This window comes from Sylvia atricapilla, chromosome 9 (assembly GCF_009819655.1).
Source record: "Sylvia atricapilla isolate bSylAtr1 chromosome 9, bSylAtr1.pri, whole genome shotgun sequence".
In the NCBI taxonomy this organism is placed as follows: domain Eukaryota; kingdom Metazoa; phylum Chordata; class Aves; order Passeriformes; family Sylviidae; genus Sylvia; species Sylvia atricapilla.
In genome coordinates, this window is record NC_089148.1 from 3629885 (window position 1) to 3657642 (window position 27758).

The 27758-nt window shown below is 41.3% G+C and overlaps 1 protein-coding gene across 1 annotated transcript; it reads right to left on the minus strand.

Annotated features, from left to right (window-relative positions):
• Nucleotides 1–139: 139 nt before the first annotated feature.
• CFH (complement factor H) lies at nucleotides 140–27758 on the minus strand. Its single transcript, XM_066325519.1, has 24 exons — nucleotides 27695–27758; nucleotides 23627–23812; nucleotides 21662–21767; nucleotides 20912–20988; nucleotides 19016–19210; nucleotides 16602–16772; nucleotides 14942–15127; nucleotides 13362–13562; nucleotides 11962–12138; nucleotides 11441–11617; nucleotides 10432–10608; nucleotides 10100–10273; nucleotides 9485–9667; nucleotides 8631–8813; nucleotides 7938–8120; nucleotides 6730–6909; nucleotides 5025–5231; nucleotides 4216–4392; nucleotides 3405–3581; nucleotides 2277–2453; nucleotides 1637–1819; nucleotides 765–965; nucleotides 290–484; nucleotides 140–144 (listed from the first exon to the last, which is right to left on the minus strand). The coding sequence occupies exons 1-24, from the start codon at nucleotides 27753–27755 to the stop codon at nucleotides 140–142; spliced, it is 3939 nt and encodes a 1312-aa protein (XP_066181616.1). The 5' UTR covers nucleotides 27756–27758.

The window sequence follows — 27758 nt, forward strand, 5'->3', positions numbered from 1 at the left end:
CATTGGTTAAGCTGCAAACAAAGCACAGCAAGATGGGCAACACCAGGAAAAGCTGAGCTCAAATCACCAGGTTGGTTGATGGCTCTTTTATTTCCACAGCTGGGCTCCCTCATGCCATTTCCATTTACCCAAACAACGATCATCCTGTGTAAAGGAAAAAATAAAAGGTCAAAAGGCATGAATACCAATCCTGACAGACCCCAGGGGCTCCTCAGGGCAGTGGGCAGGCAGTTTCAGCAGAACTGCCTCCTACAAGCCCTGCCTCATGTCTGTGGCAGGGAGCACTTACCTTCACACTTGGGATATTTAATCACTCCATCCAGGCACTGTGCTATGAAGTCATCCCTGGGGACAACCTGTCGGTACCCAGGCTTACACACAAAGACAACAGATTCCCCTGAGTGATAGTGATGGCTCAACTGCCTGGAGGACTGCAACTGAATATGGCTCCTTTCCATGGTGATCCTATCCAGGGCACAGCTCCCTGCAAGAAAATACTTCTGTTTTTTTCCTGTAGATCTCACACTGGACAACTGAGGCTCTGTTGGCACCCCCTGAGTGCCCCGAGGGCCATTTCCCCAGAGGTCTCCCCAGCTCAGGTGTGCTGGGCAATGACTTCTTGGGGGCATTGCCCCTCCATTCCTGCAGCTTCCAGGAGGCTCCCACATAGTGGCTCCCAGCCAGGAAAGGCAGGGGATTTCTGCTTCCCCTCAGCACTGAAAATGCAACCACAGAGCAGCAAAGCAGAGGAGGGGGTGACTTACTTCCCAGTGTGCACCGTGGGTATTTCAATGTCCCCTCCACACACTGTACTCTGAAGCTGGAAGTGCTTGGGTCTTCCAAATATCCGTGTTTACAACGGAATTCAATGTAGTCACCCGATGTGGAGTACAGCTTCTTTTGTGCTTTCCATTTCAGCTCAATATTGTTTCTGTCCATATCTTCTTCTGATGCTGTACAGGCCACTTTAAAAAGCCAAGAGAAGAGAGTCAGCACTTCACACAGACACAGCACATGTAACTGTTTTGCCCCTAGAGCCTACTGAAGTCCCTCATATCTAAAAAGGCTTCCAAGTATATGCTCTATCCCTCAGTCACTTGCAAAAGAAAAGACATTCACCTCCAAGCTAAAGGGGAAAAAAAAGCCCTGGGAGAAGCCTTGTCACACTGACTGTCACACAGGGGGGAAAACACACCAGGCACCACTGAATTTCCCCATACCTTTTCTGAGATCCCTCCTTCCCTTGTTCTCAGTCCTTCTCTAAATTTGTTGTCTCCTCACAGAGGCACCCCGGCTTTCCCCAGCACTGCCACTCCTGCAGACCCATCCTCCTGGCTCACAGCCTGCTGGGTGGAGCCGTGCCCCCAGGATGAGCACTCAGGAGCTCTGCACAAGTGATGGAGATCCCCTCACAGGAGGCTTCAGCCAACTCCCCTCCCTATGGACCTGCTGGCAGCTGAGGGAACTACACAAGCTGAACTGAAGAAGAAACTCCTTTGGGACAAAAGGAGGACTCACTGCCATTCTGCCCTGCCAGCACTGTGCCTCCAGCACCAGTGCTGCCCTCAGGGCCTGAGGGGAAGACAAGAGGAGCAGTCACACAGCCTTTGGCCAGCCAGCACATGCCTCGACCTACCCAGGCAAACTGGAGGGTCTGTCCACCGCCCATTGAGACAGGTGATTGTTCGAGATCCTTCTATGGTATAGTAATCTGGGCATTGGTACTCCAGGGTATCACCATGTTGATATTCTGGCAAGGGGAAGACAAGAAGCTCTCCACTTTGAATAACCGGAGGTGTGCCACATGTTCCAGCGTGTCCTGAAAGAAATTTCCCAATCAGAGAGGAAGTCCAACTGCAGAGAAGGGCTGGTCAGAAATACCACCCACCCTGTGTTGGCACTACTCAGAGAAGTGGAGGAAAGCAGAGAGAACACCCAAGAGCTGGCAGGAGCAAGAGTTTCTCATTTCTCCAATGTTCAGGCTCACAAGTGCCAGCTCACCCCACCTGAGCACAACCTTCAGTGCTTGCAGCTGCCTGCAGGATTTCATCTTGTCCTGCCTGGCACTTGGCCCTCTTGAGTGAAGCCACCTGGGTCCCGCAGCTTGGTAAAGTCAGCCCATGTGAACAGAGACCTGGGCAAAGGGCCTTGTCCTGAGTGTGCCAGAGCCATGGCAGCTGGGCCCTGTCAGGCCACTGAGATGCCAAATGACAATGAGGCACCTTTAGGATGCTCTCACTGACAGCAGGATGGATGGAGAGAGAGAGAGAAATTACCTTTGCATGTTGGCAGCTCTGTCCAGGTCCCATTCTGGCACACTACAGTGGAATCTCCAGTCATCTCAAAACTTTTCCAGCACTGATACTTTGCACTCTCCCCAGGGTTATACCGGGACTTTTTAGTACCAGCAATTCCACCACCAGCAATTTCTGGAGGAGGTCCACATGTCACATCTGAAAAGACAGAAGGCTCTGGTCGCTTTTGCAGGTGTTATGTTCATCTGTACAATCAGAAGGGAGAGGAATTAGCCTGGTTCCAGATTTGGTACAGCTTTTCTGCCTCAGGTGAGTCACAGGAATTCACCAGGGGGGAAGCAGTGAGATGTGGCAATGGCAAAGGAACACTGCTGGGACTCCCAGGAGGTGGCAGGGTCCACAGACGTTTCTTGAATAAACCAGTGTTTGTGTACTATGCACAAGAAGCACACCAGCCTTGTCTCTCCCCAGGGACACTGGCATTCTGGAAACCACAGGGGTTGCAGCCAGCCTGATTCCCTGCTGAAGTGCAGAGCTCTGGAGGGCTGGTCATGCTGGAGGAGCTTGTCAGCCTGTGCTGCCCAGGCCTGGGTGAGCACAGCCAGCCCCACAGGGGCTGTGCTCACCCTGCAGCCACAGACTGGGACAGGGGACTCTGGAGCACAGCTCCTGAATGTTCCTTTCCACTTCCATGGCCCTAGCAGATCTCACATGGTTTAGATCTGGGTCTCTGCTGGGGTCTGCATTGGTCAGAGTGCAGCACTGCAGAAGAAGAGCTGCTTCCCCATCCTACTGCTGCTTCCACTGCTGCTTCGAGCCCAAGAGAGAAGCCCTTACGTCTCTATCCACTGAAAGTCACTGAAGTGGTGGACGCTGGGGAAATACCAACAGCATACAGGAGACTGACAGAGCAGAACCTGTTCCAGGCCCTGCTGCTTCAGGAACATCTTTGCTATAGGTGGAAAGATTCCCAGTATTTTCTAGAAGCATCAAATTTAATTCAAGTGCTGTGCAAGGAAACAATAGCAGGTTCAAATTTGGAGTAGCCAAAGGAAAGAAGTAAAAAAGGCAAAGTCTTTATTTAGAGTATTTAGGAAGAGAACTGGTTGCCTCTGTGCTAACAGTCAAGGGGAAAGCACAGATTCCTACCTCTGCAATCTGGTCTTCGTGACCACTGACCATTTGAACAGAAGACATAATTTGCACCTGTCATCTGAAAATTGCTTTCACATTGATAGTGCACTCTGTCACCAGGCAGATACCTCTCCTGAGGAGTGTCTGCAATGTGTGCATTGGGGATATCAGGTGCAGCTCCACAGCTGACATCTGCAAAGAGAGGAGTGTGGAGTGAGCACCAGAAGAGACACACAACACGGCATTCCAGAGCTCCCGGGGAGCAAAAGCACTTGACTAATGCACATCGTTTTCTCCAGGTAGAAAAGAAAGGTTTCTTCTGATACATTATATGGTTTATTCCGCAATACTTCAGCACCCACTATTGTCTGCCTGAAGTTACTAAAAAGAGAGAAGTCACAGAGACCACCAGCTGTGCTGCACAGCATGGTGTGCCATCACTTTGGAGAGTGGCACGCTTTATTTACTAATTGAAGGTGCCTGAAAGCAACTGACATGTTTAGGGATGTGAAAAGAAGATCCATCATCCAACAGCTATCTGCTCCTTTGCAGCCAGCGTGCATTCCTCCATAGTGTCTGCCTGCTTGATTTCAACAGAGCCAGGATTCAGCTACCAGCTCCAGCCCACAGGGAGATGATTGCTTTGCTGATCTGCCCTGCTTCTTGTTTCCCAGAAGCCAGAAAAGTAGATGTGGTAACAGCTCATTCAAAGTCACCTGTTGGCTCTACTGGCCTGACTTACCGGCATGCCCAAGCAAAAATGATTTTTATTCACAACATGAAACGCTCAGAAGGATCATGGATTACTTAGAAGTAGAACCTATACCTTCACACCAGGGCAGGGCTGTCCAGTTTCCCTTTCTGCAGACAATTTCAGGGGAACCAACAATCTGGAACCCTGAATCACACTGGTAGCTAATTGTTTCACCAGGCACATAAGATTCCGTCTTTCTGCCTTCAAATTGAGCATTGGCAACTTTTGGAACACTTCCACACGGCATTTCTGAAAAGATAACAGAAATCTGATGCTTGTGCTGCTGGTTACACATTGAAGAAGTGTACTCTTTCCATCAAACAGAGGCTTTAGAGAGCTATTTCTAACATCAGCACAGTCATCTGCTGACAGTGGATTACATAATTATATAATTACAGTTAGTTAATTATTGTATAAAAAGCAGAAGATTAAATAAGTCATTCCCCCAAATATAGAAACTTCAGCTACTGAAATACTTCAAATCTGTTTCTAAGCTTGCCAGAAGTTTTACTCAAAGCTTTTGTCCCTTGCTACACTGCTGTGATTTCCATCCCTGAGGCACCACGGCAGCTTTTAGTCACCAGTGGACTCTGTAGAGAAGAGATCCCTGGATCAGGAGGATATGCCTGGGACCCACCTGGCAGAGATATGAACTGAACAAAGACTGCAAGGATATGAAGGAATGTTTAAAAACTAGGCTGCATTCAGAAAGTCAGTTGTTCATCCCATCAGGATTGTTCTGAAGACATCCATGATGGAAGATAGGATTCCACAACAAAATATGGAGTGGAAAAACTGGCTTTTACTGACCAATCTCCAGTTTCAAATGCTTTCCATTTCATTGCTAAATGAACTTCAAAATAAGTGATTTTTGGTATTACCCAAGCATGACGGAGCTGCAGACCATTTTCCCATAGAGCAACTTGTCTCTGTTGGTCCATCTAACATGTATCCAGAATGAGAAACATACTTTAATCTAGCACCAGCCAGATAAATTGTTTCCCCTTCTCTTTCCCTTTTAAAGTTTGGGTTTTCCAGCCTGGGAGCATCAGCACATTCTACGGATGGTGGGTGCAAACATGGCGCTTCTGCAAAACACAGACAACACAGATAAACAATAATGCGAGACAGAATCACCGAATCATTAGGTTGGAGGAGATTCCCAAGATCATCAAGTCCCACCCAAACCTAACCTCAACTAAACTATGGCACCAAGTGCCACGTCTAGTTTTTTCTTAAACACATCCAGAGGTGGTGAATCCACCATCTCCCTAGGTAGACCATTCCAACACTTTATTATCCTTTTTGTAAAAAACATTTTCCAAATATCCAGTCTATATTTCCCTTGGCTCAGTTTAAATCTGGGTCCTCTCATTCTGTCAGTTGCTGTCTGGAGAAAGAGACCAACCCCACCTGACCACAGTCACCTTTCAGGGAGTTGTAGAGAGTGATAAGGTCACCTCTTGGTCTCCTCTTCTTCAGGCTAAACAGCCCCAGCTTCTTCAGTCGTTCCTCACAGGGTTTGTGCTCCAAACACCACCAGCCTCATTGCCTCCTCTGGATGTGTTCACACGTCTCAGTGTCCTTCCTAAACTGAGGGGCCCAGAGCTGGACACAGCACTCGAGGTGTGGCCTCACTTGTGCCCAGGCAAGAGTGACCTCCCTGCTGCTGCTGCTGCCCACACCATTCCTGATTCCAGGGCAGGTGCCTGTGGCCACCAGGGCACACTGCTGGCTCATGTCCAGCTGCTGCCACCAGCAGCCCCAGGTCCCTTTCCTCCAGGGCACTGTCCCCAGCCTGTAGCACTGCAGGGGTTGTTCTGGCCAAAGTGCAGGACCTGGCACTTGGACTTGTTGGAGTTCATGTTACTGGACTCCACCCATCCATCCAACCATTCCAGATCTCTCTGCAGAGCCATCATCCCTGTCAACGATCGACACATGCTCCCAGCTTAGTGTCACCTGCAAATTTACCACTGAAAGATTCAATAGGCTCATCCATGTCATCAATGAAAATATTCAACAGAGTTGGCCCCAGCACAGACCCCTGAGGGACACCACTGGTGACTGTCCCCAGCTGGATGCAGCACAGTCCACCACCACTCTCTGGGCCCAGCCAGTTCCTAACCCAGCAGAGAGCTCCTGTCCAATTCCTGTGGGCTGCCAGCTTTTCCAGGAGTGTGCTGTGGGAGACAGTGTCAAAGGCCTTGCTGGAGTCCAAACCGACAACATTCAATCACTATTGCAACTGTAACTAGGTAATAAATAATTTGCAGAATAGAGGACACTATTAAAGGCCCCAAGTCAAAAATGAGACTCTCTTATGCAATATACTAAACAAGAAAATAAGCACACAGCTCTTGAGGAACAACCTAAAAGTTGTGTACACAATCTCAGGTAAGTCTGTGTAAATGAAGAGACTGCAATGGTTTGCACCCTTTTCAGCCACTTATGTTCTACTGCTTTCCTGCCGTTCCCCATTCATGGTAATCTTCGATAAATAACAGCAGCCTCCTGCTCATGACGACTGCAAATTAGGAGGACAGATATAACAAAATGTTGGAAAAGAACTCTGCCAGTACTGACCCACACAGTAAGGTGGTGATTGCCATTTCCCTTCTGTACAGATTATTTCCTTTGTACCAACGAGCTGGAAACCGTCAGGACATGAAAAAGCTGCTTTACTCCCATTCCTGTAGTTTCTTGCTACTGTTGTCTGCTGAGCACCAGGCACCTGGGGTGGAGGTGGGCACACGCTCTCCTTAGCTGAGGACACACATTCATGTTACAATAGAACAAAGACAGTGTAGCAGTTCAGCAGAGAACAACCAAGACAACACTGGTGCTAGATAACTCCAATAGATATCTCAAGCTTCAATTAACTAAATAATTAATACTAGGATTAGTTTGTTCTGCTTCAGAAACAGCAGAGCTGCCTTCAGGTGCTCATATGCTTTCAGAGTCACACAAAAGACAGTCACGGCTGTTCTACACCAAGCTAAGATGGAGTTTCTTGCAGTCTCTCCTTTCTTTCTCATACAGCTACACAGAAAAAGGGAGAGAATGAGGTAGATCTAGGACAGAGATCTGAGGAGTCTTCCAGAGCATAGTTTATTGCTTTCAGTGGTTCCAGAAAAGTAAGGTAGGGACAGTGATTGACATATTTCTCCCTCTTGCAGGGGAGCACCATCTCCATAAATCTGGTATAAGCAAAGCGAGGAATGAGGCAATGGTTGTTTTATAACCACACTTTCTACAGACAATATCCTGCTCTGCCATGCATAAAGGCAGCCCTGAAGACAGTGACCTCTGTTGTGTGTTACATCTGGACAGCCTCCTCTGGGTCTGGGCTTTTTCACTGGCCAACTCAGCTTTTTTCTCAGCATTTCACTAGGAAGCAATTGGAAAGATGGAGGAAAAGAAATGAATAGGAAAATTATGAAGGTTTAGAGGAAATAAAGGAACTTTGACTGGAGCTTGAGCGGTGTGCTCTCTGTTTTGCATCAGGGTAAAGCCCTTTTGAAGACCTGAGCTCAAACTGATCATTGCATCTTTTCTCACATCAGAAGTGCCAGTGACAACCATTCCAATTGTCAGAGCAGAGAGCATGCCTTACTAAAGTGGTGCATTTCTAAACCTAGTTTACTGCTCAAATGATGGCCACCACTACCCTTTACATATGGTCAAGTAAACATTTCTACTTCAGCCTAGTGATACAGCAATGCTAAGAATCCTTTACAATGATCACTTATTGTGCCTACATCAAAAAATATGCAGCAAAAGTAAAAACACACCTGGGCATGCAATCTCTGGTGTCCATCTCCCAGACACACAAGTTGCCTGTTTAACATTTCTGTCAGTCAATGTACATGTGTAGTGTATAACTTTAGGGAACCCAGTGTTCCTCCTTGACGTGCGAGACTGGCCAGAGTGTACCAGCTCAACATCCTGTGGAACTACACATTGAGGGGATGCATCTGAAAAACAATAAAAAGAGCTTAAAAACTAGATTTAGATCTGACAATATGCACTGATGAAGATGCCATCAGGTGTACAGAAAGGTCCACGTGAATTTGAGGAAGAACTTTACTGGGTGGGTGCTTGAGCAGGGAGGTTGGACCAGATGACCCACTCTGGTCCCTTCCAACCTCACTCATTCTGTGACTATGAGAAGGCCTAACCCACCTAAAAGTGGTTATGGTGGGATAAGCCTAACACATTCTGGCACAATTCCTTACTAAATTAATTAATTCCTTTTAATGATTGACTTTAACCACTGGGCAAGTGTCTATTTCCTTCCCTTTTCAAAGCTGTAGGTGCAGAGCCTTTCCAGGACATGCTTCCATTTAAAAGGAGTCAATTAAAACCACTTTCTTTTGATGCATGGAACTCTGCCACATCTAGCTACATTCTGATAGCTGAAGTCCTTCAAATTTTCTATACAACTATGTTACGCTCACATCTGAAAGTTTATGGAAACAGATTACCAGCACAAACAGGTGAAGGCTTCCATTCGCCATTTAGACATTTTATTTTCATCTCCTCTGTATTGTCAGAGCCTGGTTTACATCCACAAGTGACTTCATCCCCATGGGAATACTGGCTCTGCTCTGCCTGATGCAGAACAACATTCGGGATAGAGGAAGGTGATTCACATGGCATTTTGTCTTCTGTTGAAAAGAGCAGAAATATTCCACAATAATACAGGAATCCCACATCAATCGCTGAAAAAACTTCAATAAATATAACTCTATTTGCATTTGGTGAACCAAACCTACACCCCCTACTTGCAGCAACTAAATTTCATCCCAGCTGGAGTATGTATCTTTTTGTCAGTTGGCTAAACTGCTCTCCTGTTTTTTCCCTTCTTTTCCAACACTGGCATCATCCACGGGTAGTTTCAGTGGATGGCACTTTCCCAAACAGTTGGTACATAATCCATAACTGACTAAGGAAAACTTCAATTAATTCGAGTCACCTGAATCTCTGATTCGGATCAGTCAAAATTATAATTGATCATCCACCTGCACATTTGTAATGTGCCCTTTCAGTTGGAATTATTACAAGAACTGAAACCCATTGTAAGGTCTCGGAGAGGATCGCAGAGCGATCACCTCTCTGTGGGAACTGCAGTTCCTGCTTGGGACTGGCACTGTTGCAGCAGTTGTGCCAGCACAACGTCAGCAATGGCTTGTCATGCCATTTCATCTTATTATTTTGTTACTTTGAACACAACGTTACATCTGCAAATATGTCATTTTAATTGTGAAAATATCTAGGATGTAATAGCCCGCAGGGAATGACAGACTTCTCAGAAGGAAGGAAGAGCTGTGTAGGTTACCAATGCAGGAGGGAGGAGGTGACCACTGTCCATCAATACATTCTATTTCCTTTGATCCAACCAACTTCAGTTCTCCGTTACATTCATATTGCTTTCTGTCCCCATGCTGGTACTGTTCCACAGAGCCATCAACAATACTTCCATTGGTAATTTCAGGGGGAGGTCCACAGCCTCTGACACTCACTGAAATCAAGAGACCAAATCTATGCTCTGAACTCAATACTTTCACCACAGTTATATCTTAAGTACAACATAAGCCAAACTGAATGTATCATTTAAAGTGAAGAAAAAACAGTGGAATGGGTTAAAGGTGTTATTGGTTTATGCCTTTGAATATCTGGATTTGTGCTGGGCTGGAGATCACACACGGATACAGGTGACCCAGGCTCACTTTAGTCTCCCACTTCCATGCACTGTCAATGCCTGCTCTGAGAAAAGTGGTTGATAAAATCCACCCAGTTTTAAGGGAGAAGAAAAAAAAGTGCTACAAGAATGGCAGCTTGAGTATTTTAAAAGGAAATTGGGAATTCTACAAGGAATAACCTATGTCCTAACCTATCTATCTATCTATCTATCTATCTATCTATCTATCTATCTATACTGCAGAAGAATTACCTTTGCACACTGGTGGTGATGGAGACCATCCAAAGTGGTAGCACTGAGTAGAGGCAGGTCCCACCCTTATGTAGTTTTTTGCACAGGTGAATTTCACTACATCTCCACTGTGGTATTTGCTCTCCTTGGGAGAGTAATATACATTGCTCAACCGTGGCAGCGCACATTCGATTTCTATGGAGAAAAAAGTATTTTAATGTAGAGGAGACAACCTACAGAAAGTACAGGAAATGCTCCTGGTTAGAACAAAAGCAAAGGAAGGCTTAAAGAAAAAAGGTTCACAGGCTGTACACAGAGAGTGACGCTGATTAGCAAACAGATAAAATATTCACCACGACACTGGGGTGCTGGACTCCATTCTCCATTTTTGCCACACATTGTGGTATCAGTTGGCATGTTATTCGTAGTTTTATATCCCTCCAAACATGAATACTCCATTGTGTCTTCAGGCATGAACACAGTTTTGTTTGTGTGGTGAATCAAAATGTCCCCTGGTGCTTTACATGATTCTGTAGAATAAACAAAGTCAGTGTATTTACTTATCCAGAAACACTGCCCTTTGCAAGCATCATCCCTGTAGGTACATTTGAAACATCAATAATTCTGCATTGTCAGAATATTATTGTAAAATATGCAGCATAGTCATGTATTATCTATTGAGTTGATCTTCCAAGACTTGCCTAGAAGTAATATCTCAGATAACTATTTCTTCCCTGGATCAAATTATTTCCTTCTGCTACATATTATCATCATTATTATTAATTTAGGTGTCACAACCAATGATTTGCACTGATGTTCCCATGGTCAGTTGAGAGTCAGAAAAAAGCTACAAAATAATAGGTAAAGGCAATCTTAAAAATGAAGGGACAAGATAAAAGAGCAGCTAAAGTTGGTCAATATTATGCCCAACAGATAACAAGACAAGATTAAGTCTCTTAGTGTACTAAGTTGAGGGGAGGAAGGAGCTTGGAAATAATGAATCCTATTTGTCTCTAGATTGGTCACATTTCAATAAAGCTCTTGGCAGAATGCCTCAGTTCAGAGACGTTGCCTCATAAATTGGGAGTAAATTTGGGCAAATGTACCTTGTATCAGGTAAGAACCACTGAAAAGATCAGTGATTACCATTAACTCAGTGCTGAAAAGATCCTTGACATTTTCTCTCTATTTTTTGGAGCCTGAGAAAGGTTAATCTCTGGAGGATCTGCCCTCGGAGTCTCTCTCTGCCCAGTAAGAAACCTCAACAAATCCAGGTAACAAATCTCTGAGGCCACAGGACACCACGTCCACAGGATACACTGGTGACAATGACAGGGAGCTCAGAAACCTTTAGCCACTCACTGATGCACTTTGGAGGTGGAGTCCAGCCACTCTCTTGGCACTGTGTGTGCCCTCTCTCTTGTCCTTCTGGAGTCACAAAGCCAGGGTGACATTGATAGGAGCTCTTCTCTTTTAAATTAAACCTTGTCTTCCTCGGGTTCCAAAAGCCATTCTCAAAAGTGGTCCTCTGGCAGTATTCTGAAAGAGAGAGGCAAGATTCCTTGCAAGTAAAGCACTGCTAAACTACATGCATAAAAATCACAGCAGAAGGATGACAACAGAGGCAGCAGTAGGATTTTGAAAATGGTTTTTACATGGTCAGTTGAATACTTTTTAAATTCCATACCTTGTTAATACATAATGTTTCATATGGTATTTAAATGGATAGAAGTCTTCAGTCTTGTATTCTGAGAGAAAACTTTTGTAGCATGTTAAATTCTTCACTGCTAAATCATTTTGTGAAGGACAGTCTTCATTTCCAGAAATTACTGCTACAACAAATCGTTTAGATAGAAACCTCACCAAAATAGAAACACACTCACTTTTACGGGTACATCTTGGAGGAGGTGCCCAGCCATTCTCTGTGCATGTGACTTCTTCATGCTCAGCTTGGTATTCGTTGTTGCAGACATATCTGACTTTTTTACCTTGCAAGTAAAAAGTTTCCCTCCACTGGTGTATGAAATTACCATTTTCCAGCCCATTGAAGAAACATTTTTCTAAAGAAGGAAGGAAAACACTTTTAACCAGAGAAAAAATTTCAGCAAGAACTGAGGGAAATGAATCCTTAGGAAGCATTACTACCAAACAGGCCTCCAAGCACCTTTTATAGCCTTGTATGGCAAAAAGACACTCGAGTGCAAACCTGAATGAAAGCATGCTTTGTTTCAGTGCCTTGTGATTAATGGACCACAGGAACAGAAGTGGAAGCCACTACATAAAGTGATAGATATGAGGTGGCCCAGTAACCAAAAATCTCTGACCTATTGTTCACAAGCCAGCTTGGCTCACTTCAGTGCTTCTCACAGCAGTTTGGTCTGGTATGTCTCTAGAATGTTGATGTGTGCCAAGAGTGAACCTCAGCCTTTGCCTCCAGGAGATTTTGTCATCTCTAGGGAAGTGTAGCAGCCTCTCAAACCAGCTCTAGAGATTTGAGCAACAGCTTAGCACACAGGCTCTAAGGCCTCCTGTCCCCAAGAGCCCAGACATCAGGCAGATGGCTGAAGGAATGTTCTACTGTGTTATCTGAGTGCCTGCTCCTTTCCTCCACTCATTTCCTGCACTGAGCACTACTCCACTGAGGACAACAAGGAAAAGAGCAACCTTTGGTCATCCACTTTTGTGCCCTACCAATAGGTAGGACCTTTGGTGGGACTGAGGATGTGTGAGGGTAGGCCTCGCTGCTTTAGATTAATTTGAAGTCTAATTGAGTTTAAATCTGAGTCAGTGTACCTGGTTCTCTTGCTGTTACCATGACCAATTTCAGCCTAGTGCAAAAGGTCTAAAAGTTTTCCAAAGGGACCAAGCAATGCCCTTCAGAGAGGATGAAGACTTCAGTGCCAATGTGCCCAAGCCACAGAAGGGAGAATCTATTCCCATAGAGTAGAAACTCTGTGTGTGCAGCTGTGGAGCAGATCAAGTATATGCTTGTATGTTACACAGAAGCCAGAGAAGAGGAAGGTTCACTATGTATTTCTTACTCTAATGAGTATTTTCAGAAGTAAACAATCTTCAAAATCCAATAGCATAATTTCAGAGTGTTCCCAGCTGACAGGTTGTGCTCTGCAGATGGGAAGGGACAGACTGGTTGCAGTTCCAGAGGTCAACTAAAGTAGTTTGACTTCCAGAAACTGTTTTGTCTTGCATTCCATCAGAACAAGTTCTGCTGCACAGACCTTTGATAAGTAAACCAGAATGGAGTATAAAGTGGAAATGTACTTACTCAGGCATTTTGGCTCTGGAAACCAGCCCCTTTCAGAACAAGTGATTAGAACCCAGTATTCTCCAGTGGGGGTTAAATAGTCATCTCGGCAGGTGTAATATACACGCTGTCCAAAACTTTTTGGAAAGTTAGAGTCTCTGTTCCTCTCCTCAGAATCAGTTAACCTGCCATTTTCTATAGCTGGGTAGTCACACGGTTTCCCTTGAAAGAGAATGTAAGAGCAACAATATCAACACATGCATGACAGAAAGCTCAGAATACAATCAATTCAGATTCAGCTTCATCATCTGAGCGTTTTCAGAAATGGACAGAACCAGTACTGCACACCCTGGCAGATCCTAAGGAGTGCAGGAACAATCACATTCTGCTCCTGGGGTCTCTGTCAGTGTCCAGAGCTGTGTTACTTCCCTGAATTCCATTTGCAGCCAACCGAGATCTAGGCAGCATTCTCAGCAGAGTCCTGAGGGGGATTTGTGAGTCCAAAGGTTTGTTTTCATTGCACAGTGAGATGACACTGTAGAGGGCCTTGATTAAATTTCTTATTCTGACCATAAAGGGAGCCCAGTCATCCAGTTCAGATATAGAAATTGTACTGTGAACTCTTAAAACTGAGATGACTCCTTCCACCTCCATTTATAACCTTTAGGATCCTGCACCAAAATCTCTTCCTGGCTCTTCTCATTCTTATTTTAAAGTTGCAGCATATTAATTTTCTTCTCTTGTTTCCACAGACAAACTGACACTTTCCAGGACAAGTCCAGGATAGACGAAGGAGATTCTCAGAAGCTTCCATTCAACTTTACTCAGGTGCTTCCCAAAACGTTCTGACCCAGAACCTACATGGCAGGGCAGAGCAGATCACCCACTGGATAGACCATTCAATAGTGAGTGAAGTGGGCTCAGAAAGACACCTGAATTTTAGAGCCCAACTGACACAGAGAAAACATTAACTCAGATACTAAAGGAGCATGTTTCAGAAATAGCTCAAATCATCTTATCCAAAGGTTCCTTTACTGATTTCATCAGGGCTTCTCTCACATTTTAAGGTTTTTTCTCAGTGAGCAAAAATCAAAGAGTGTTAAATAATGAATCTACCTTCTAAATATATATATTTATTTTTGTATACTATGCCTATTGGGCTAAACTATCATTGAAGTTATGAGAAGTTTAATCCAAGAAAGAACTCATCAACCATCAGGAATACCTTGCTTTGTTATCTGACAAGTTATAAAATAGATGAAGTCCTGTGACTTTCCATACCACCAAATTACAAATCCTGATTGGGATGCTACTCCTGAAGTGGAGCACAAACCTTCCTGACAGTGAGCTGACTATAGCACATTTTAACAGATTTACAAACACAGTAAGAGGTAATGCATGTGTTAATAAATACAATGTAAATCGGGATTATACCAGATTGTTTTTATAGGTGATTTTTCTAAACCATCAAATTAAGCTTTACAGTACAAAGAAAAAAATAAGCAACTGTTCCATATCTAATGTTCCTCAAGTTCTGCTCTTAACTTCTTTTCTTTGAGACATTTCCAACAATTCTACCTTCGTACATGAGAGCTACTTACGGACGCAGGCTGGTTCAGGCACCCAGCCATTCTTGGTGCATTCAGCTGTTTGAGTGTTTCTGCCAGTCATCACTTTAAAATGAAAACCATCAGCACACTCTACTGTGATTGTATTACCCACTGTGTACTTGTCTCTTTGAGGTCTAAAGTTCCCAGAGGAAATTACTGGAGGAGAGCATACAATTTCTAAATAAAAACAGGGGGGAAAAAAAGAATATGTTTAAATTCATTGCTTAAGTTCTTGTTTTCATAGTCTATTTGCCATAACTGCTTAAAATTATTAAAGAGATGTTTCTTAGAGCAAAGGAAAGGTTACATTTCTTCCTCACTCTTAGAAATGTATGGTTCTGTAAGAGAAGAGTGACAGCTTTTACTGATGTTAATTAGAAGATTAAAGCTGAATTGCAAAGAGAATGGTTGGAGAAAGAATTGGAAGCCATTAGGCTGAACCTGACTAATTTTCTCCCGTGGATCGTTCTGCAGCTGGGTTTTGCTGGGCTCATTTATGGACACTGTCCCAAAGGTGGGCAGTTTCCCTGGCAGGTCCTAAATGCAGAAATAATTATATTTGACTAGGAACTGATCATTCAAGGGTTGTGTGATTAAGATTAGTGTCCTGCACTGAGACTGGAAGTACTTCAACAACTGAAAAAGGTCAAGAATATTCTTTTAAAACACTCAAGATATCTTTATGCCCAGAGAAGTCAGGCAGACATATTTATAAACCAGAGCCTGTCTTTTTGGGGCTTATTTGTGTCTTCTTCCAGTTCAGAAAACATCACCAGCACCCTGAGGGCTGGGGGAGGGATGACTGTAAGGTAACTCCAGGTTGGTGCTGCTGCAGAGTAAGGGTGGGTGAATCAGTTTTCATGCATGCTCTGTTGCATCCTCTAGGTCCAGGGCTAAGCCCAGTAGGATCCAGAGCCACTATCTGAGTACACTCCTAGTACCAGAGCCCAGCATATCACTGTCTAGAAAACAATTTTGTTTGGCACTCCACAAAAGCAGTATGTTGTTAAACTGTAGGCAAAGCATGTTAATTAGTATCATTACTAATCTTGAATCAAAAAGGTCAAAAACTGAGTGGGCTCTAAGACTGACAATAAGTCTTTATTTCTAAAGGTATCTTTCTGGAGGAGGTCCCAGGAAAGTGGGCGGTGCATAAAATCCTAAAATGTTGCCCTGTTGCCAGCATTTTTTTTCCCAGTTTCAAGATTTTGGCAACTTCTTGAAGGAAATTCAAGGCACTGATGAATTCCCCAAAATTTCAAACTGTTTCAGTTGGGAAATGACATGCATATCTGGATATTCAAATACAGCCTTCTAGTGCTGCTAAAATCCATGACCCAGATAGCTGATATCAAACATGACTAGTCTCAGGAATTATGGATTTTGTCACATGAACTGCTCAGAAGGTATTTGAGAGTCTAAAAACAATAGGGAACTTTAGCATTTTAAATATGTTAATTTGTAGAGATTCACAAGACTCTGGTTGTGCTACTGCTCTTTATGGAAACTCTTATCCAGTTCTTTGGCCCTCTCAACACTTAATCTTTCAAGTCTTCATGGATGGATTTATTTTGTTATAAATGAACTTATTAATCTCAAAAACTACTTCCAAACTGAACTAAAGTGCAAAACCACTTTAGGTAAGACTGACCGGTGCAAGAGGGAGGTGGATTCCATCCTGATTCAGTGCACTGTGCATCTGCTCTTTTACTGTATTTGTATCCTTCTTCACAGAAAAACTGCATTAGATCATTTTCCTTGTAAAGCTTCCTTGGAGAACGAACATATCCATGTGGAATTTTCGGGACCTCACAGATAATTTCTGAAATTGAAACACACAAAAACCCAGGTATTTTAATTTTTATTTGCTAAGAATAGATTTCTATGAAAATAAAAATTAGCATTTTTTGTTTTGGTGTGTGGTTTGTGGTTTTGTGTTTTTTTTTTTTTTTTGTTTTGTTTTGTTTTGGTTTTTTTTTGGTTTTTTTTTTTCAGGAGTGGTGGGGTGATGATTAATTTGAATTCACAAAACTTTTTGGAAGCTGTTTGGAACTCATCTGAACACTCACTTGATTCTGGGTTCCAGGTGGAAAATGCGGTGAAGCACAGCTTCATTTGCAAAATGATTCATAAGACAAATTTCAGGGCTTTGTTTTGAGCTTTCATGGATTCAGAATCAAGACATAAGGCAGAAAACATTCTAAAATAAGACACTAGGCTAGCTGTAATTTAGCATTTTTCTACTTTTCAGATAATCACTTTGTAATTTCCAACAAATGTGCTCTCAGAGCCAGCAGGTTGAGTTAAATCATGACATCAAAAAGAGGAAATGATTAAAGTATCTGAAAAATTGACCCTAAAATGCTTAATATCTATAAAAGAACATCAGTGTTCCCAGTTCCTTGCCAAAACAAATAAAACCACCAAGATCTCGCACTTTCCTAAAAATGCATTCATAAAACCAGAAGACATTCAATGGTTTGTTTCCTAAGTCACAGAACAGGACACCTAAGAGTTCTCTTGGATTCTTTTTGGATTCTTCTACTGAATTAATTTTGTGTTTAGAATGAAATATAGCTCATGGAAACTGCCATTGTTTAATGAAACTCACTATATTCTGCAAATATTACAAGCGTAAATGTTTAATTCCACTTCATGTCGTACAAAATATAGTAAATGGGGATTTCAAAGCAGCAAAATGCAGCCCTGGAATTTTGAACAAAACATAAATGTATTTGCCACCCTGACATGCACATTCTGCTCTTCTAAATGCATACTTCATGATCAAATAACACAGAAATAATCTAAAAAGCTTGATGTTCTGAATATTTAGGTATTTGTTACCATTATCTTCCTGGGATTCATTCATATTCTGACAACTCAATCCCATACATTCTTTGTTCAGAAACTGGAAGGAATAATCCCATACACCAGTAGCAGCTGCAGGCAGGCAAGCTTGACTGGCTGAAAAGCAGTTTTGCAGAAAATATGTTGGTGGTCCTGATGGACAGAGGCCAGCAAAGGTCCTTTGCAGCACAGAAAACGCCCTGGGCTCCACTGTGAAAAGTGCTGCCAGCAGACCAAAAGAGCTGATCCTGCCTCTCTACATCTCTCCAGGTCAGAACTTCCAGCAGAGGAAAGACAGGGATATACTGGAGCAGATCCAGTAAGGGACAGGAAGATAATTAAGAACTTGGTAAAACTGACAAAGAGAGTTTTAAGAGAGTCTGAGTAAAGAAGGCTTGGGGAAAGAAGGACAGGGTTTTTTACATGTGTAAATTCCTGGCTCCAGTGTGGCAGGCAGAAGTAAAGAGGATGGAACTGGACCTTTCTCACTGGCCACCAGACACACAGTGAGAAGCAATGGGCATGAGTTGAAATACAGAAATACATATGAAAATGCCATTTCGAAGTTTTAACTAAAGACAGTTCAACTACTGCAGCGGGTTACCCAGAGAAGCTGTGGAGCTCCATGCTTGGAGATAAGAAAACTGACTGAATTTTCTTGAGCAACTTGGTCCAGCTAATTGCTTTGAGGGTCCTTCAGAAGCCCCACACCACCTCACTGATTCTGGGGTTCTGCAAAAACTAAACACGAACCTTCTGTATTTTCCAAACTCATTAGTGTGAGGAAAGAAAAATCCAACTTTTTTTTTGTTATTATTCTATATACCCTAAGGATTAAATCCTACTTGTTTATTAAGCTTGGTTCACACAGATTCAAAGTTGTTTCTGATTATTTTTGTTAAATCAACACTAAAGTGGTTGACTCTTAGGCAGACATATCAAAGAATTTTACTGCAGCCTGGCAAAACATACAGCTTCTGGGGAAAATGTGGAACAAACAGATGGTCTATTATCATTATATTAGTATCCAGTACTATTATATTTCTCTTTCTTATCCTACTTTTTCATATATGCAGTGAAGATTGTCCACAGACAGACAACGTTTAATTGCTATGAAATAAAGTGAAAACTTTGTGGCTTCCCATATGGCAACCAGGATTTAGGAGTCTGTGAGAACAAAGCTTCTTAATGACACACAGTAAACAGTGTCCTTTTTACCTTTACACTGAGGCACATCGTTACTCCATTTTCCATTAGCAGAGCAAACAATTTCTTCAGCTCCAACAAGCTTGTATTTTGCATTACATTTAAAATTTACTACCTGGCCAAAGGAATATTCTTGGCCTAGCTCAAATGCACCAGACATAATTATCTTTCCATTTTCTGGTTCTTGTACAGGTAAACACTTTATCACTGAAAAAAATTAAAAAAAAAAGGAAAGGGGAAAAAAAAAAGTAATTTTGAGGTCAAGTCTGTAAAATAAGCTGACACACAAAAAAGTTAAAATACAGAAAAATCACTGTAATTTCCTTACATATTTAAAAATATACACACTGGCTATGTATTCAGACACCATTTGCAGCAAGTGTAATACAAAGCCCTAAGCAAAAACACACAGTGACATAGGAAGAAGCTTCTAGACCCTCTCTCATCATCCTCTTCTCTGCCCTTGAAGACAGAGCATCCACTGAATTAGATGACCTCATCCAATCTAAATTACCCTAGGATCCTGCATTCTATGGATGGTTAGCTGAGCCCTGACTGACACCATCAAAATTTGCCCAAATCAGTTGGCTTTGTTTAGAGCTGTTCCAAACTGAGTTTGCTTTGGACAGACATCTGGGACAGTGCTGCATTACACACTGCATACAACAGTTCAGTTATTAACTAAAATTCTAATTAAGGATATCAAAGCAATTATATTACTAAAGTAAATACAGTGGTAGACATTAATTAGAGGTCTAATTTTGTACCTGCAGAAAAAAAATTAACTTATATAATCAGATATGTCTTATTAAGGGAGGAAATTACTATCAAAGCTCATTCTTAGACGTCATACAGATATCACTGAGCAGGTACAAAACTGGCTTCTGTTTTGTCTACCAAAGCTACTTCTCTCTGACATTTGCCATCTTAAAAGTCATTTGCCTTTTCCATGAGCTCATATTCTGGCTCTTGGGTTCTTCACATTTAGGACATTCTACATTTCTTTCACAGGCAATCATATTTCAGTGAGAGCTCAACCATGACAGAAATAACTTAGGAGGACTTGAAAGTGAAGTATTTGGTGAGACATGACAAAAAATGTTGGAAAATCTTCCTCCATATGGTGCAGATAGACCTCAATACCTAAGTATTGAGGGCCCTGAAAATCCAGTAAACTAAATGCAAAGTATCTAAATACAAGGAAATATCAACTCACAGACAACAAGCTCTAGTCAAGATATCTACTTTCATTTGTTCTTAAAGACCCTTTCCTGATATCAGATGCTTAACCCAAAGAAAAATGTCACTGCTGTCCACACATGTTAAAATAAAGCAGTTAAAAATTATCTCTCAGAAGAACAGGAAAATTATTTTCATGACCATTCAGGTTTGAAACTGGTGAAAAGGTTTCTAGAACCATCATCTGAGCCATCCAGCCCATTGTCTTGATGTCTGTGTCCCCCTTGTTCTCACTCTTGCTTACTGACTGTCTTCCACAGTATGCTAATAGCGAGACCCTAACAAAATCTCAGTGTTTAGGATGTTCACAAGGATGGAGGAGAAGAGTAGATAAAAAACATGCACGCTGCCTTCACACTGGTTTGAAACTGATCATCCCAAATGTCACTGGAATCCATGTTTTGAAGGCAGCTACTCTGTCAGGGCTTTTAGGTGAGCCACAGCTTTAAGCCAGTCTGGAAGTGGCAGGACTCCACTGTGTGAAGTGTTCTTAACAAAAGCTTGTTGGACTAAAAGAGCTGAGCAGTCACTGTAAGAGCTTCATTTCTGCCTAACTTGAATTTAAACATAGGTGAATTAATACTTGCAAAGCAGTCACAGATTATTTGAGATAGTATCAGACAGATAAAATGACAATTTGATAGAGAATAAATGTCAAACTCCATTTACCTTCACAGTGAGGGATGTCATTGCTCCATCCATCTGCCTGACACTCACGGTAATTCCTTTGGCTGAGCATCTGGTATCTTACCAAATAAAAAGTAAAAAACCTCTAAAATAGAGTTTCATTATGTGAGTGAAACAACTGTGCTGCTGTTTTTGAAAAGCAAAGGAAGACAGCTTCAGGTGTTCCAGCATACAATAACCAAAGTGTGACAACACTGAGTAGTTTTTTCTACCTGCATTTTCCCTATTTGTTCTCTTTTACTGGCATATGGGAAAGTATAAAATCAAATCAGAGAGCAGGAAGGAATAAGGAAGAAAGCTTCTTCATTACAGAGATAGCAAGCTTTGGCTACATAACAAATGCACTCAGAGGAAGGACAACTACTCTAAAATGAGAGTGAGGAACTGAAGGGATTAAAAAGAATATTGATTTTAGAACTCTCTTTGTGGAACTCAGGCTAGATACCAGTAACATAACCACTGCAAAAGCATGGCTAAAGCACTGTACCAAAGCTGATTTTCTTTTCAGAAGGAAAATATCCAGACACAGACACAATACCACGTATTTGACTTGCTGCAGTTTTCCCTGGAGAAGATGGATAGAGAATTTCTTTCAAGCATTTCAAACATTTTTTACAACACATAAGCAAGCATTAAATATTAATAAGCTATATTACAGATAATAAGTCTATAACTGACAGTATAATTAACACCTTATGTTATTTCCCATACATTGAAACAACTGAGCATTACCCATCGTTACATCTGTAGTCAACTCTGGCACCAAATACAAATTCAGTTCCACTGGTAAGTTCAAAGAAACCAAACTCAGTGTCTCCAGGATGTCCACAGGGCTTATCTGGTTGAAAAAAAAAAAAAAAAAAAAAGGGAAAAAGCATTACTTACACCATAAACAGGAAGGTGAAAATGAGAAAGACAGCATTTTTCCAGTGATTAGTAGTGAGTATGGGTCTTTGGGGGCTTTCAAAAATTCAGAAATGTGCAGCATAAGTTGATTAACCTCTCCTTTTTATCGAGATTTTCATGGTTTTCAGTGATAACACACTGGAGGCATGCTTATTTAAAAAAAGCCAAACAAAACCAACCTACCTACAACAAACCCCAAAAACGAAATCCGCGTGTTTTATTTCTTTAAAAAGGCTGAACTTGTATTCAAAAATTATACCAAATTTATGGCAATTTTCATACAATTTGTGACATAATCTGGTCCAAAGCCTCCACTAGAGAATCCACCCATGATTAGAAATTAAATTTCCTCCATCTACTGGGGGTTGTGCTAAATGAAGTAGGGTGATCTAAAGCCACAAGAGTTATTTTAGTCTTTAGTGCTTGCTGCTCAAAGCTCCCCACAGGACTTTGCTTATGGCCTGGCCCTAACTCTTTGTTTTGAATTCCCAAAAGAGTGGCAAAGATGAACACATCCTCCCTCCCACCCATCCCCTTCTGATCTTATAATATGGACTGCAAAACAAACTGCATAGCTGAAACCTATTGCCCCTCCTCAGCAGGAGGGGTAATATTTATATAATTTATAATACATGAATAATTTATAATATATAAAATAATAATTTCTTGATTCTTGTCAAGCAAGGTAATTTAATTCCTGGGGACTATCAACTTCCTCTGTTTTTACCAAGGAAGATGTGTTTGAGTAGGCCCTAAACCTGCTCCAGTGGGATTCAGAGAAAATGGAAACTCCTGAGCAGTGTTTCTATCTCTGCTGTGCCAGGGGACCGTGCTCCCCCGGCCTGTGGCACAGCATCCCTTCCTCTCTCCCATGTGTTCCTTGCCGGTGGCAGCAGCTGCTCACTGGGTGGCAGCATTTGCTAAAACATGCTACAAACCACACCAAATTTTGTACAGGTCCCTGTTCACTGACTAGTTACACAATGAAATCCAAACACTGAGACAGAGACTAAGTCAAAAATGTAAAAAAAAAGCTATTAGTAACTTATTAATTCTCACTCATGGTGTGTATCAATCTCTGTTTGAACAACACCCGGAACTTATATTTACATTCTCAGATCAAGTCTTTATATTGTACTACTAAAATTTTTATACGTTAGATACACAGGCATAACTCCTTGTTTCTAAAATTCCTTTGTGTTTAAAGCTCATTTATTACAGAAAAGAGATATCTACTGACTAATGATAACAAACTTCAATTTCTTCAGTAATGAATTCTATATGAGGGTGTGAGATACTTGAAAACTCTCAGCACAGTATGCTAGAGATAATAAATAGCAGCTCTCATCCTAGTTGTGAATTAGAGCTTAAAAGAAAAGGCAGGGAAAAATAATTCCCCACTTGCAAGAAATTATATCTATCATAGAACTAGTTGAATAAACTGTCTCTTGACTCAGGTTCAGAAGCTAGGTTTGTTCTTTATCCTGCTTAGACTAAAAAATTTTGAATGCAAGCTTCTAGGAACTTAACAATTGATTTTAATAATGTAAATTGGGTTAATAAGGCTGGCCTAGAATAAGATCTTCTGTAAAGAAAAAAAAAATCCTTTGATCTGGAGAAAAGGAACTTTTAAAAATTTCCCTTTTCCACGCATCCTTTTTAGGATGACATTTTAAAGAGTGCAGAAACAAGTAATTTACAAGCAAAGGTACAATTTCACATCGACTTCACTGGCAAGGAATATGGTCTGCCAGAACAAATGTCTGCAGATATTTTGGCAGAAATACTTACTTTTGCATTCTATCCCTGGGTCCAGCTCTTTCCACGCTCCATCAGCACACTTAAATGCAACTCGTCCCATTTTCACGTACCCAGGCCGACAACTGTATGTTGCTAGAGTCCCATGTGGATAGGGAGGATTCTCCCACCTTTTAGTAGGCACTTCTTTTACCCTCCTAGGAGGGGGTTCTTCACAAGCTAAAAATTTTAAATAAAAACATTTGTGACTGAAGTGCATGCTACAAACGCCAAAACAATCTTGCAATAGGAAATGTAGCAAGAAACCCTGGGGCCATTTGTGACCAAACCAACGGGTTTTCTACTGAATCAGCACAAAATGGGAAACTGACAAGGATCCACATTTTGTAGGAATGTGAACAAACATTTAGAAGCACATAGGAGTAGCCAGGGGCCAAGGAACCACCCAGCACAGTGATGGTTCATGAAACAGATTTTAGTTACAAACCTGAGAGGAGATCAGTGCCCTGGTTCCAACAACAGACACCTCCTACCCTTCCATCTGCAGGAGCTGCTCCAGGCCTGTCCTTCTGCTGCCACAGAGAACAACTCTGCACTCCCGAGTTTACTTTCAAACTATTTTTCTTCTCCAGCCATAACTACCTTCACTGACATTTTTTCACTTGTCATTTGACTAATTTCTGCCAAACCTCTCACCTTTACATTGCCTAAACTTTCTCTCCAGGCTCATATCATCTGATATCCCAAAACTTATCTCCTCTTGTTCCTTATTACACAAAATAATTATTTCTGGGTTTTCACTTTGATCTTTAGCTTCCAAGCATTTTGACTCAGTTTGGGGAGTGGATGGTGGTATCTGGTATTTCTTATTAGCTCAGTACTATGCAGTCCTTGCCCAAAAGCTCCTTTCTGGGCCTTCTTCAGTGCACATGAAAAGTACAGCCAAGTCCATACAAACTACAACAAATTGACCTGAATTAATTTCATTAAGAAGTTCCTCGACAGCTTGAGAATGAGAAAAGTGAGACTAAAGAGGAAAGAGGCAAATGCTGGGAAACTGTTAATGAAAGACCAAATGATTTTGTCAAGAAAGAATTGGCCTAATTTCAGTGACTAATTTTCAGTGCTTGGGTGACTGAAATGTCCACATTTTAGAAACTGAAGCTTCACCCACAGTAACAGAGTCTGAACAACCTACCTAATTAAATGCAATAAAATTTGTTTTCCCTCTGAACATGGAAGGTGAGCATTCATCAAGAATAAATAGAACAAGCCCAGAGAAATAAAGCCTTGGAAAAGGAATGAAATCTCAATATAGAAAGTAAATGGGAGAAGAATTGTCCACCAGGGAAGGAAATCCCTTGGTGAGTAGATTCATTACTCAGCAGAGACCTGGCACAGACATCCTCTACATCCTCTCCCCAGTTCAGCAGTAAGGCCATGGGGCTGAGAAAGCAGCAGTATTCTCACCTAAACCTTCCTATGGGTTGTCCAGGTGCTGCCTGGAAATAGGACTATGGGAAAAATCTTTGGGATCTTTCCTCATGTGAGGGATGTGGAGTTAAAGCTCATTGAACTGCACTGCAGAGATCACACCACATGTTATGTAGCTGATGTGGAAGAAGGTGTATTTTATCTGCTCACTTTGTGTTAGAAACTCCAAATTTCGGAAAGTGAGTTTTACTTAAATACAATGGGTTAGTTCTCAAGGGTCTTTGTAAATTCCAGTCAGGGAAGTACCAACCAAATTAGAGGCATAATTTTATAAAATTGTTTTAAAAACAGGGAAATAAAGATTTGTTGCAAGAAAAAAAAAACGGTATAATTTTAAGTCTTCTGTATGACATTTTGAAAATATAAAGAAACCAATGTTAATTGTGAGCTTTAATAACATAAGTTTGGCAGTTTTAAGTAGCCAGAAAAATTAGACATGCTTTGACCATAGTTCTGACGTGCTAAAGGAAGAATGTGCCCACACATTCATTTTTTTTTCCTATTACTTGGCTAAGTATTCTTCCTCCTATGAATTATTACATCTGAATAAAAAATATTGTTTCTGTGCACTAGAGGGTACTAGGCTACTCTAAAAAGCAGAGGAGAGACATTTTTAGTAAGAAAAGACATTCAAATTCTAACAACATTTTTTGCAAAATGTAGGAATAAGCAAAATGAACTTGAATCCTCTAGCTGTGTTAAAAATGTGTTCAAATTGTGTTAAAAATGGTTATTTACCCCAAAAGTTCTTTGTAATGATGAGGAAAAAGAATGCTTCTAATTCCACATATTTTTTATTAGATCTTATTTGAATTAGCACTTTCAGTTTGCAAGCTGAGAGCACACACTGAAATCTGTAATTTATAAAAAAAGGTCATCGAATACAGGGACAGCTTCTCTATTCCTTCCTCTGAATTGTATCATATTTTTATTGTCTATTGTATAGAATGCAGCCCCTTAACTCTTCCTTGTTTACATTAAACTCCCCACCCAAAATGAAAGATAATATCTTTAGTCTCTTCACCATCAGTAAGATGTGCTGGGTCTTATTTCAACTCTTCCCCACTCTTCCCCTGATGTTAAACTATGTGTTACCATCAGGTGTCAGATAGTGGTAGATAGATAGATAGATAGATAGATAGATAGATAGATAGATAGATAGATAGATAGATAGATAGATGTGTGTGTGCACTTGTATGCAGTTCCTCAGTGGTCTGAGGAAGAAGAAATCTGTTGGCAGGTTGTACTTCAAAACTACATTAATTCCATCATGCAGTTACCCTATGTACTCACCAGCACTGGAGGGTTTTATTTCTATATTAAAAAGCATGCACTGAATCCATACCTTCAATCCCTTACTGACAGACCAGGAGAGCAGGAATTACTCATTCAGTATTTACATGTGACTGGACCTCAGTTAGAAATAGCTCAAGCCGATTTTTTTGCCAACAATATGCTGGTAGCAGCTTCTACAAAGTTACAAATCCAGGTACAAGCGGTTTTCAGTCCTTGTGGAAAACCCAACCCTCAGAACAACTCTCACAGACTTTCAGCGTGAAGCTTAAACAAGAATCTTGCATGACCCATGGTAATAGTCGTCCTACATAAATAAAATTTTGCTACATTCACATTTCTTTCCAATCTCCCTGACCTAAAAAAAGCACTGTGGAAACAAAGTGCAAATTCAGGCAAACTTTAGTTTCGAACTTCTGAACTTTACTGCACTTCTTTGCAAATAAACTAGACTAATAGTTGCTTATAGGCAATATTTATTTATATTTAATTAAGTTAGGACACTAATTTCCTGATTTTCCAGTTTTTCAAAGCAAAATCCATTGGATCTTTTTGATTAATATAGTCTTCATAACCTTCAACTAAAATTAAAACCAATCTAAACCAAGCAAAAACACACTAGCCCAAAACAACACAGCACCCTCTGCACGACACTCTATGTAAAGAAACTCAGACATAAAGCAAAGAAATTAAATAACTAAGGATACACTAAATAATATAAACACAAACCAAGAAAAATATATTGAACAGAGAAACAGACAACACCAGAGGTTTCTGAAAAGATCCATAGAATACTACCTACCCCTTTAAATATGAAAAAAGCATACCTGTATGTATTTATCTCCTTTCCTAGACTAAAAGCTGTCAATAGATACATTAGAAGCATTTCAGTCAATGTAGTAATCATTCATCTTCCTCAGATCACTTCACAGATTATTCCAGAAAGAAACAAAATATTCCATAAATGTTCATTTCTATTTTAATCTACCAGTTGCTTCCTGGTTTTAGATATTAGAATTAGCAAACATAATTAATAGAAAATCAGTTGTCTGGCTCCAGTTTATAGTGATATCAATCATTAAAAAGGTTGGGCAACAGATAAATAACAGCAGTAGTCAGGCAAATAAATAGGTGAAAGTAATCCTGTAACAGGACAATAAATACTAAAGGTGCTAAATGCTGACAGAAGAAATGTCAATTAATGTCAGAAGTTCATGAAAAAAAAAAAACCCACCCTACAATACAATAGAAGCCTTTGCATACTGCTTTAGTTACCCTCTTCACATACAGTGTAAGACAGGAGTTAAGGCTTACCTCTTTGTGCAGCACAATGCATCCAACACAAGAGCAGAGCTGCATAGCCCAGGAACGACATTGT